The following is a 12,443-nucleotide window of genomic DNA, read 5'->3' on the forward strand; positions in this document are numbered from 1 at the left end:
ATCCCCACAACTTGCTGGCCATGGGGTTTGTGGCCATACCTCCCCACACTTATTTAATATTTATAGAGCACCTTTGTTCGAGGTGCTGAACATAGTAACAAAAAAACGGTATAATAAATTAATGATTTAGACGGGAGCGGCATGCAAGGACCGTGATAGAGAGTGCGTAGGGGTTACGAAAGGGCAGGGGAGGGACGGGAATAAGTGGTCGGTGCGAGTTGGTGAAGGCGGTGAGGGAGAATGGACGTGGGCACTTAGAAGTACAGGCCATGAACAGATTTGGCAGGACTGCCCTTTGGCTGCCCACATGTTATCTCTGCAGCCGGCTCTATCAACCCGTTTACTGCGTGGCGGTCGCCAATCCAGGCGCTATCCAGGCTCAAACCTGCTCAGCTTCTGAGATCTGATGAGACGGGGTGCATTTTGGGGGATTAAATCGTAGGCCTAGCACATTTCCTCTTATGATGATCTTGACATTTTGCGTGCGAGCTTGCCGAACTTGTTGAACCGACCAATCGGAAACGGCACTTGCGCGGAATCGGTCCAAAAATAACATGTGGTGTTCGGCCAGGTGGACGGCATATTCATCGGGGCGCTGAGCAACACGGATGCCCTTGGTCTTCTTTGCTCCACGGGACGCACAGTATGCCTGTCTCTGGTGAAGAGTCGCGCGAGCGAGTGTGACGCAAGAGTCACACGAACATCCCCGACCTCCGCCGCGCCCGTCGCCACCTCTCCCGCTAAGCGGGGAACGCACACAGGCGACCAATCCTCTGTGGGTGAGCAGTGTTTCCTGGCTTTAAGAGCACACCGTAAATACCTGCAACGATGCACATTGACCTCCCCATCTGCTTTTATTGGGGTAACCCGCGCCGCCATCAGGAGGGTGTGCACGCCGCACAGCTGGGAGACACGGTAGACATAAATGTGAGAGTGCAGCGTTTGGAGTTGCCTGGGTGGCTCGGAGGTGAAGAGAGCACTGGGCTGCAACCGCGAACAATCCTGGGTTCGAAGCCATCCACGGCCACCTGTGATTAAACCAAACTCTATAGTGTTATTGAGTTAGCGGTCTCAGACTGGTCATCATTGACTGCAAAAACACAATCCGTTGCGTTTAATTTGGTTCCGCACTCAATTTGGCTCAATTCTAGCTGTACGAGTTTAAAAAAATGTGCATTTTACTGGGACAAACATGAGTGTAGGCGGCAGGGCGGGTGGGAAAGGGCTGCCCCCTATTGTGTGGACCAGAGGTCACATGTCGCGATCTCAGAGGTAGCTCTCTGATATCGCCTTCTCTGGCACATTCTTTAGCGCAGGCTGAAACAAGTACACAGCTTTCAGTCTGACGAGATTCCCATCGTTTTGTAAATAGTGCTCAGAAATAATTTTCTTATTTAATGACTGGAAATGTAATTCACGGGTTACCTTTCATTTCCTGCATAAGCCCACACTGCTCTCAGAAGTTCTGACTTGGCCAATGCAGTTATGGCGTTTAGCTGTCACTGTTTAGTTGTATTTGTACAACAAACGATTTGGTTGTGCTGTTTTATTTTAGACGAGTATATATCATCATCTGCAGGGCAAATTACGGAGGAGGAAGCGATGGCCTTGCTCCGGAGTTACGATTCAGACGCGCCGCAGAGCCAGCTCGCGCTCAACACCGAGGTAAGGGCCAATTTGTTGCTTTTTAGTATGTGCTGTATGTTGAACTTCTGTCGCACCGTACGTAGCCAACCATGCTAAGCGGAGGTTGCGGTGAAAGGTGAAAGGCCAACAAACTAAACACAAAAGACGCAGTTCTAAAGAAATTAGTTTTCAATCTAGATTTAAAAGCGCGTAGCTCCAGTGATTTCTTAATCAGTGATTGGTCGATTTGAAGAAGTCATTGTCGTTATCCATCGTCGATCTACTGCCAGATTGAAGTCTTCACCATCTCCCATGGCCCTGCGATGTCAAAATTCGTCTCGTACCGGCACACAAGCTGATTTCTTTGCACCTCCTCCACAGTGGATATGCCCTCTTGGACATTATCCATCCACTCCGTAATTTGTCGTGACCATTGGTCACCATTGGTGTGTCCTGCCCCAAGCCCACTTTACTTTTCTTAACTGTCGATATGCTGTTGTCTCAGCTGTATTCTCCAATATGTTTTTTGTTTCCTAATTTATGTGGTCCTTTTACTGTTGCTGAGTGCAATCCCAAGCATGCGCCTCTCCACACTTCTCTGTCCATTTTCTAGCTTTAACTCCGTTTTCTTTGTCAGTGACCCATCTTTCTAATTAATATAAAAATAGTGGGCACATGTGCACCAATGGGATCAGGAGTGGGTTGGATTGAGACATTGCAAGACGGTAACAGATGTATGCATGTTGAACTTCTTTCGCGCCGTACGTCGCCAACCGTGCTAATCGCTGTTGGAAGAGGTTTTGACAACAAACGAAACACAAACGCAGCTCTCAAGAAATTAGTTTTGAATCTAGATTTAAAAGTGCGTAGCCCCAGTGGCTTCCTAATATCGGAAGGAAGAACTTTCCAGACTGCAGCAGAAGCGCGTCTGAAAGTGCGCGATGCAGTGTCCGTCTTTGTTCGATGGCCAGCCAAAAGCCGCTGCTGTTAGGATGATTGTTGATGCTCCTTCCCGAGATTGTGGCTCTCATTTGTGGCAAGCACTTTGTGATGAAAGATGGTGACAGCCCGAGGAGGTGTTCTTCTGGAATTATTCAGACCATGACTAATGATGATGAATGTTCAGGGAATCGTTATTTCTGTAATGTACAATTGGTGACTTGCCCCCCAAGTCTTGCAGTCTCACCAGCTGGTACTCCTGTAGCTGACCCAAGACGGATGATGAGTTCAGTGGATCCCGGCCATGCTTTGAAAATGTGCCGTCGCGAAAACGATTGCTTTAAACACCACCCCTATATTGGATATGTAAAGCTTTTTTTGGTGAGTCCACTGCTGTATGAGGCCCTCCCCAAGTCATTTGGTTCGTGGGGGTTACTTTAACATACTTCACCGCTCTGGTCTCTTTTGATCAGTGGATGCGGGAAGCTCAGACGTGGGAGAGTATCGAAGCACAAATACGTTGGTCGATTTCTGCTGCCCAGAATGTAGCACAGCGCCACGGACGCTTAACGACAACCTGGCATGCGTAGTGGTCACCCAGCCAAGCGCGCTAACAAGGCTCAACTCCGCTCGGCTTCAGATCGGGTGCATTCTGGGTGTTTTTGTCATAGGTTACTGAACTATAATAATAAGAAAACTACAATAATAATCTTGCAGTGCATTCTGTAAAGTCCATTTCGTGGATCGTTGCTCATCTCGTGTTCCACTGTCACTGAAAAACCAAGCACCAAAAGTTGCGTGGAAAAACAATAAAATCATCATACACAACGAAGCACAGCAACGAATATTCAGTGCAGACTGTTCTTGTTAGTCTGTGTACGGCCTGCCCCGGCCAAATGGGTTTTGTATGCAAATCGAGTGTGGGTTAAGGGGCTGAACAGGAGAGCGGGGACGTTCGCAATTCCACCCATTGAGTTCCAGCTTTAATATCGTCTCAGCGTGGCGTACAATCGCCTGGAGAAAATCAGACCCCCCCCCCCCCCCATCCTCTCCCTGTGCCTTTGCCGACACATTGTCTGTAATTACGGCAGGGCAAAATTAAATATACTTTATTCCACTCGGCACTCGGCGCTTCTCTAGCTTCGGGCAGTCAGAGTTAATAATGACTGAAGCCCAAGACTAATGATTTAGGCCTAATGAGCTAAGCCCACGTGTGTAATTACAAAAAGATGGCAAGCGCCGCAATTGAGGAGAGGAAACATCCTTTTTGTTTAGTTTTTTCTTTCCCCCACCATCTCATCTGCACGTACCGCTTGGGGGGGGGGGGGGCAGCCACTTTACACGTTTCAAACGTGACTAACCAGCTCCTTAATCATTTTCTTTCGTTTATTTTTAACTGTTTGCAAGTGCACTCGTGCCCAAAGCCAAGCGCCGTCTTCCTTTTAGCCTGCAGAGTGTGCCGGGGAAATTGTGATTGGTTGAACGTCTCGTCGTTAATCCTTTTCCAGTTCCAAGACGTCTGCACGTTGCAGGGTGGGTGTCCCGTTCACCGCTGAATTTCTGAACGTGCAAGCAGTTAGCGTTTTATTTTATTTGGAGAGGTGTAGTGTCGCTGTTTTTAAAGACATTGTACATAATACAGGTTTTTTTGGGTTAGATCGCGTTAATATATGAATGTGTCGTTAAACCCGCCACCAGCCGACGCAGCCAATTGGTAAGGTTTGTCACGTAAACAGAACGTACCCAATTCGTCACTAGTCCAACACACCGGTAAGTTGGAGAGCCAAGCCACAACATTTACAATCTGAGTACGATGTTTTGGCAGTAATTACAACTAGCTTCATCAGGCGACAGCCAGATTAGTGACAACCGCAGCGACATGATCGCGCTCTATGACAGCTGGCTCCAAACTGTGCCACATGTCCCGCCGCATGGCCTTTTACTTCCGATCCCGGTGCGATGATGTACACCGACGCCATCGCAACTGGGAAAGGTTTAAGACCCCACAATGGCACAGGAGAGGGGATGGTGGTGGCCAACACCGCACGGTCACCTTTGTCTCCCCAATGCCGATATTGACCGAGAATAGTCAACACGCCTTTCCAACACACCATAGAGAAATTGCAAATATCCCATTGACATATCCTTCGTCTAAATCCAATGCTTCCAAAAGAGTTGGATGTATTTTAATGACCGATTGTGCCATTTTTAATGGTCGTGGTTTAACTGTGAAACAGAACTGTGGTTTATAATGCACTTAATAAAATTTGACCCAGAGACACGCATATAGTTTTAACTAAAACCAAATACAGCGTCATTCTTTGCCCAGGTTCCAATGTTAAGTGCAGCATCTTGAGATGTTGCTCCATTTCGACTTTGTGAATCCAAATTGTTGCCATAGCGGCGAACACAGCGCGCTTTGCAATTGGCAACGCTGAGCTCGATGACAGTGCAGGTGGCTGTAAAGAATACAAAGGGTGCATTAATGCAGGCTTACATGAAACGGCATTCGCTGGGGTTTGTGTAGTGCATCACAGGGCCAGCTTTCTAAGAAAGGGTCAAATGTTAAATTGCGACGAGCCAGCTCCGTCTAAGGCCATGAATCATGGGCTGCACAGTCTGCAATTTCGTTTGGATATATCTGCTGGTCCGTTGAGTTGATCCAGATGACCTCTGTGTACCGCTTCTCCCCGAGTTTCATGAATAGCAGCAGGAAAGTCAATGGGCAATTCCACTGCTCGTTTGACCACACTTCAGCTCAAGTTGCTCGTGAAAATTGCCCGCACCTCCGATTTGCACAGTTGGCTACATATGGTGTGAAAGAAGTTGAACACACATACGAAAATTTGACTATCTTTAATTTAACGCTTTCGTGACTGCAAGGATTCATCTCCCATAAATATGCTAAATTCCTCTTGATATGCAAATTATTTTGTCAAGGCGCTCTTCTTCCACCCCTCCAACCCAGCTTATATATACGCTCCAAGCTTGGTGGTGTTTCATTCTTCACCTGAGGACTGCTGCTTGCGTTGTGGCCGAAACATCGTGAGAATTATTTTATTATGTTTTATTTTTATTGTTTTATTGCTTCCCTTCTACGTGACTTTACCGAAAGAACCAAGAAGTTGACTATCTCTGTCGCTTGAGTTCTTTACCCTGGTTTAAACAAATAAACTTGACTCTGGTCAGTGCAGGTTGGTGAAGACCAGTTTGGATATCACTCTTTACCAACGTTAGCCGTGGCCGGATATCGAATGCGAATTACCTAGTGCATAGTACGGTGTGTTTACCGCTGCACCACCACTCCCCCTATAGTATGTTATTTGTTATATTAAAGTCCTAATCAACATCTTCCCTTGGCCAAACAAGTAATATGGCTTTTTCATTATTTAATTTTGATTGTGCTTTTGGCATCTTGGCATCAGACACGTCCAATTGCAGCTCTAAAAACGGGCACACCATTTATAAACCTTTTAAAGATTGATGTATGTCAATCAAACCTACATTCTAAATTGTTGTCGGTGGAATATGCCAAATGAAGTGAATAACTCACTTTTATTGCGGGTTCTTTGTGTGTACAGTCATTGATGGATAGGCTCAGGGTTTCTCACGGCTGCACTTGAAAGCTTAGTTCCATCATGTGTGGCTGTGTAACTTCGATGCAAACCAAGGATCTCAGCCTTGATGGCTGAGTACTCTTCACAGGGCCACTTCTCCACGGAATTCATAATAATTATTTGTGGACGTTTTAACATTCCCATGGTGGTGGAGACGAGTTTGTTTTTATGACAACTACTGCTAACTTTCCACCAAGTGGTATCTATTTGAGTGATGCTGGAGGGATAATAGGTTGAGTCAACCCCTGACTGGGGTGGAGTGGGACGGGGTGACATGGCCTAGCAGTAGCGCATTGGCCCCCTGTTGTTGAGGTTCACGGTTAAACTCCAGCGTCCGCCCTGATTATTACTGCGTGTGTAATCACCTTAATAGTATGCTGCTGCACAGTGGACGTTAAAGACTCCGTTAAGTCATTCGCAAGAGTAGGCCATTGTGTATCGGTGTCCTAGTCTAATTTACCTACAAAGTACCCATTTGTGGCATGATACGTCGCATTTATCGCCCCCCTACTGGCAGACGAATGCCCCAAGTCACTCTTGCAAATTAGACTATCCTAGTATGTTGATTTAAATATGTAAACTTGAACTTGAAACTTAAAACTTTGATTGTTAGTCGAGACATTGTACCACAGGACCACCTTGATGGATAACATATTAAATATTTTCCAGATTATAAGACTCTCCGGAAAATAACATGCACCCCAAAATGATACCCAATGTCAAAAGGATATACAAATCTGGTCTGGCATATACAACATGCACCTAACAGTATATAAGACCAACCCCCAAACTTTGCTTTAAAATACATGTGACAAAAATGTCTCTTCTAATCTGGAGAATACACTATCAGTGGGAGAGAAATAAAAATCAATTAATCTAAAACCAGTGCATCGATAGGCCGATCCAACATAAAAACCTCACTGGACCTCCTGCAGGCACGATGCAGCTAAATCCAGCCGTTCCTGTCAATCGCGCAAATGATTCACATCCGTTACTACGTGTGCATCTATGGGAATAGCGACCTGACACGCGTCATCGTTACAGTGCGCGTCAGCGGGAGGCCCCGTAGCACCGAGTGATGCGTGCCGTGAAAGCTTCTTAGGCATTAAGCGGGTGGCGCCACTCTTGAACCGCGAGGCCACGGATTATAACCATGCCTCGTCCGCACGGGATTGTGGCTTGGAAGCTGATTATTTCACCGGCGTGCCACTCGTACCGAAGAGCCTACGGTTGCAGGTGTGTGCAAAGTAGAGGAAAGGGTTACACATCAGCCAAATATACATTTCTCCTGATGCTGATTGAACGTTTGTAATGTATCTGGGAGAAAAAGCACAAAAACAGTTAGAGAATATAATAATAGCAGTAATACAATTTACGTTCTTCTGGACAAAACTAAATAAGTTGCCACTGATCTAATCTAATATAGCACGTTAAGACCACCTTGGCCTGACAAATGATGCAATCAATTTCCTTTAGCCAGGACTATTGATTTAGATTTATATATTTATTAACTCGTTCCACCAGGCGCAATTAGTGTTTTCAAGCTCTGGCCTTGCCTGCAAAGAGCGCATTCAAAACGGTCATACACCTGGAAATCACAGACTTTTGGATTCACCAATTAAATAACCTAACCCAATCCATCCGCTCTTAGAGCCAGTGGAGCCATTGCAACATGTTCAGTGGCATCACATGAAAAGCCATCGTGTGCGCCAGGCCTTGCTGCTCATCTGCTTGCTCTATAACATTTTATAGATAGATGCTTACTCAAACCCATTGCCATCTCACGCAGACCTACGGTGCCACAATTTGTTTAACTCCTTGCATTCGAGTGGTTTTCATCGTTCCACCGAATTGGTGGACACGGTCGCACACTTAACACCTGTATTTAAACCACAAGAGGTTAAATCTTTTTTTTTATCATTCAATATAGTCTCAAACTGTTCATGTGTGAATGTAAATTTGTCAAAGCAACGATGCATCGCTCTGTGAGGTGCATTCTCCATCTGTAAGAAAGGCAAACGAGCTGCCATCTCTTGCTCTGAAGATGGGTAACCGTCTTAAACATTTGGCTTATTTGTTTCTGTTTATGAGGCTGTGTTCACGACACCGGTTTATTTGATGATAAATAAGACGTTTATTTATTGAGCCATCCACCATCGGTGGGACTTTTCAATGTCATAGAGATTGGAAAATCCATTTTGTTTGTTAAATTAAAGCAGTGGAGTAGAGGGGGGGCCGCACTTTGCACACTATACGATGAGCTTGGCAACGTGAGTTTGATTCCTGGCCATGGTGAGTGATATCTAAACCAGTCGTGGGCCCCCCACCCTCCTTCACTCGCACAAGCGTGGTCAAGTATGGTCAAGCAACCCCCACGACTCTTTGGTTCTTTCGGTAAAGTCACGTAGGTGAAAATAATTCTAGATTTGAAGCTTTCATGACTGCAAGGATTCATATTCTTAGGTTTTTTCGGTAAAGTCACGTAGGTGAATTTTTCTTAAAAATTAATAAAAGTAAAATTAAAATAAAATTAAAATTACGACGTTTCGGAAGCAACACAAGCCTCCGTCTTCAGGTGGAACAGTCACAGCACGATAGCTTTTATTAATTTTCAAATTAAATAAATTTAAAATAACTAAATCTCGACGTTTCACCTGATGACGGAAGCTTGTGTTGCCTCTGAAAGGTCGTGATTTAGTTAATTTTTATTTTATTTTCACCTACGTGACTTTACCGAAAGAACCAAAGAGTATGGATCCTTGCAGTCACGAAAACTTCAAATCTAGAATTAGAACCCCCAAGACAGACTAGATCTGGGGAGGTCTTGAACACATCAGTGGTTTTACTAAGGGGCTGTAAATGAGTAATAAGTAATTAATATACTGAACTCTACGTATGGTAAATGACACTTGATACAACACTGTACAGACATGCTGGGGTTGTAAAGCACGTAGTCTTCTGCACGAAATATTTTTCATATCCACTGAACCGAAATGGCATCCGAAAATAATGGAACTAATCTGCTTTCCATTAACATTCAGCTGAATGGACTGCCACATGAATCGTGTATTGTAATCGTATATTGACTTTATCGGATATTTGAAATGGCAGTGCACATGGAATTCTAAGATGAACTCTTCATTGCTTAGCGGGGAATTGTGAGCCACAGCTTTATTATTTATATTATGATTCACGGTTTCGTATTTGACCTTCGGGTTGATGAACGTCGAGATAATTTCACCCAGTAAACGGCGTATTCCCATGTGAATGACATATTGCCCGTAATTAACGCATTGAATAGGTGTCACTCTGCGTGTGTTTTACATTGGGGGGGCAAAGCCGTGATTCGTTTATAAGTGGGCGCTGAGCGATTAGCACACCTCCGCGAGGCGCCACGCTGACGAGATGTTAACTACCTCACCGGGGATACAGGAGGTCGTGAATTCAATTCCTACCTTTTATGTCTATATATTTGGAGTTTGCATGGTCCTCCCAGTGGTCGCGTGGATTTTTCGTTTTTTTTCCCTCCACTTTTAGCAACATGCGTTTAAGAGTTTTTGGCTGCTCTCCATTTCCACGTGATAAGCCACTTCTTTTGAGCTTTACTTTGGTGCCAGATCACTTCTGAACAAGATAAATGTAGCTCAGTGGGCCTTACCTGGTAAAATTAAATTGTATCGTAGTATATTTCGGCAGACCTGCTTAGATCCCGAGTCTCACACGTCACGTTAAAGGAGCAATGAATCCAATTTGCGTTTCGCCGTTGTGCATTTTACATTCCTGTGACCAATGCGACTGGAATTTGGAAGCTATTCAGGCCTGAGCCTGGATATTGTTTGGATGGGCGACCACCATCCATATGAGGTGTTATATAGGTGTTGTGTGATGTGTGGCAGATGGCACCGAATCAAAATCTGTTGTCGTACTTTTCCTATATGTTCCCACATCCATGCACAGCCAGGAAGCGACCCCAGTTTGATTCCTGGCTGTGACTGAGAATCACTGGTGAGCAATATTTCCACTGTTACCAAACAGCATTGACCAACGCGGTGAAATATGGTCAAATAACCCCCACGATCCGCACGATGCAGGTAGACCCTCATCCAGCGGTGGATTGACAGGGGGCGGCACATGTACACCTGGTACGGTGCGTCATCAACATTGAGGACGTGGAAGTGGTCCGCACCTACGTAACGCTGGTGTGCTTGTGCGTAACAGGTGCTCGCTAACAGTGCTGGCACCAACGGTCTTATCAGACTAAATGGGGCGATGTCTTCTCGTCGTTGTGTGTCGTGTGTGATGAAGGCTGATCCACTGGGGCCCGAGGTGCTCGTGGATGAACAGGAGACGACCGTGGTGGAAACTCGGGGAGCTGATGCTGCTGCCACACCTCCACCGGTACTCCCCGTTTGCCCCTGTGTACATTTCACCCGAATACATAAATACATGCACGGGGGTGATGCTGCCACCGTTGCAACGGTCTGCACGCTGTACTTGAAATCCAGAGGTCACAGCTTCGATTTGGTCTCTCAGTGCGGCAGTTAAAACAGGAGGGCCAGTTTTTACCCCTCTACCTTTCCTATACTTTGCACTGCGATGCAGTTTTTCTGTTGTTTGTTGTTGTAACGTTCTAACCCACCCCTACTGGACATCTGTGGAAAAGAGCTTTATGGTTCATTGGATTCCTCCTGCAGTATAAATAAATATGCTGATTCTTAAATAACCCTCCCCCCCCATCTCTGTTCACCCTCCAGTTTATTTGGGTTCACCGCAATTGTTCAATCGGCGTGGGTCCTCGTGTTTTTTTTTTCAAAACATATGGCCAGCGTGGAAGAGTAGGCCATGAATACCCACGAAGAGGGGCTGTCTTGAGAGCTCCCTGCAGTGGAGGCCAATCCGCCAGCAGTGGCATGAGCAAGCAATTGCAGGGCTGCGTCTTTACCCGTTTACCCTTTTTACATAAATTGTATATGTCGTCGTCATCAGCAGTAATTGACTTGTAAAGGTTACCATCATATTGGATCTTCCCTCTGGCACAGGATCTCGGAGCGCATTCGTTCATTCAAGAATAAATTAGGTTTTTAAAATGAAAGGTAACGATGCAAAAATGCAATTTACAATCGAGCTAATCCATCACCGTATTAATCTTGACAGATCAGTTTAAAATCCGAAGAGGACTTCAACTATGAAGTGTAACATATGGATGATTAAAGTAAAGAGGAATATTTGGCCTTTACGTATACTATTGTAAGAATGGCCAAATTAAAGAAATGGGTCTTCAAATTAATACAGGAAATGCATATATTAAAATGTATCACGTAAGGAGTGACTCATTATAGCATGTATTTAATTCATCATCTTCAGCCATGCTCAATTCACTCCTGATTAAAGGCCTACCCAACCTGTTACTATCTCTCACGGTCCTTTTTTGCGACAATCTGTCTGGCATCTGTGCCACGAGCTGATATTATCGCTCCATCTCTTAGGTTGGCGTCCTCTCGGCTGTTAGTCTCGACCAAACACCTTCATCCCTTCCAGCACCATGTCCTGCCCAAGTCCACTTTTCTTAACAGTAAACACGTTTTCTCTAACTTCTGCAGGCTGTCTAATCCACTTGCCCCTCGTTTCAGTGTCATTTTAAACATGCACCTCTCCATGCGTCTAGTTGCCGAGGTATCTCATGGTTCATTTCAAGCCGTGTGTGACAGCTCCGATTAGCACGGTTGGCTACGCACGGTGCGAAATAAGTTCTACATACATACATACTTTTTAATACTCCAGGAGACTTGAACCCATGTGGCTTACGAGTTATAAGCTCGCTTAAATCTTCTGGGAATCCAGACATTCGTGGCCTGAATTAGAGCGTATTGCAGATGAGCAAGCGTCACTAAACCAAGTCCTTGGCAAGCAATCGCATTGTTGTGCTGCGTTAAATCACATGTCATTGATATCAAGTCTACCAGTTACACCTCCGATTGAATTTGCGTAAGACGAGAGATTGATTCCTTCGTGTGATGTCGCCGAGTGGCTTGCGAGCTTTTCAGCCAAATCCTGTACTACGTCCGAACGTGCGCTTGCAAAAGTTGCCCATCCGCACGTGTGACAAGGCCTTGGTTCACAGCATCTCGGACAAGAGAAAAATCTTCGGTTTCAGGCTGGCATCGTTAAGTGCAACGGCGCGTTGGTTAAACATTTTAAATTATGGCATGTTAGCGGAGCCATCTGCTGGCTACTGCATGTGATGGGTTTATTTTTGCGACA

General features: G+C 45.4%; 1 protein-coding gene across 3 annotated transcripts in view; it reads left to right on the plus strand.

Moving 5' to 3' along the window:
• Window positions 1-12,443, plus strand: part of LOC133352061 (inaD-like protein) — a 162,973-nt gene that overhangs the window by 22,915 nt on the left and 127,615 nt on the right. For all 3 annotated transcript variants that reach the window (XM_061567789.1, XM_061567788.1, XM_061567790.1), the window contains exons 12-14: window positions 572-779; window positions 1,580-1,665; window positions 10,488-10,580. In XM_061567789.1, coding sequence (XP_061423773.1) covers window positions 572-779; window positions 1,580-1,665; window positions 10,488-10,580 — 387 coding nt within the window. The remainder of the gene's footprint in view (window positions 1-571; window positions 780-1,579; window positions 1,666-10,487; window positions 10,581-12,443) is intronic.

The sequence above is a fragment of the Lethenteron reissneri genome, chromosome 39 (genome assembly GCF_015708825.2).
Source record: "Lethenteron reissneri isolate LAM-NWPU_2019-01 chromosome 39, ASM1570882v1, whole genome shotgun sequence".
Taxonomy (NCBI): Eukaryota; Metazoa; Chordata; class Hyperoartia; order Petromyzontiformes; family Petromyzontidae; genus Lethenteron; species Lethenteron reissneri.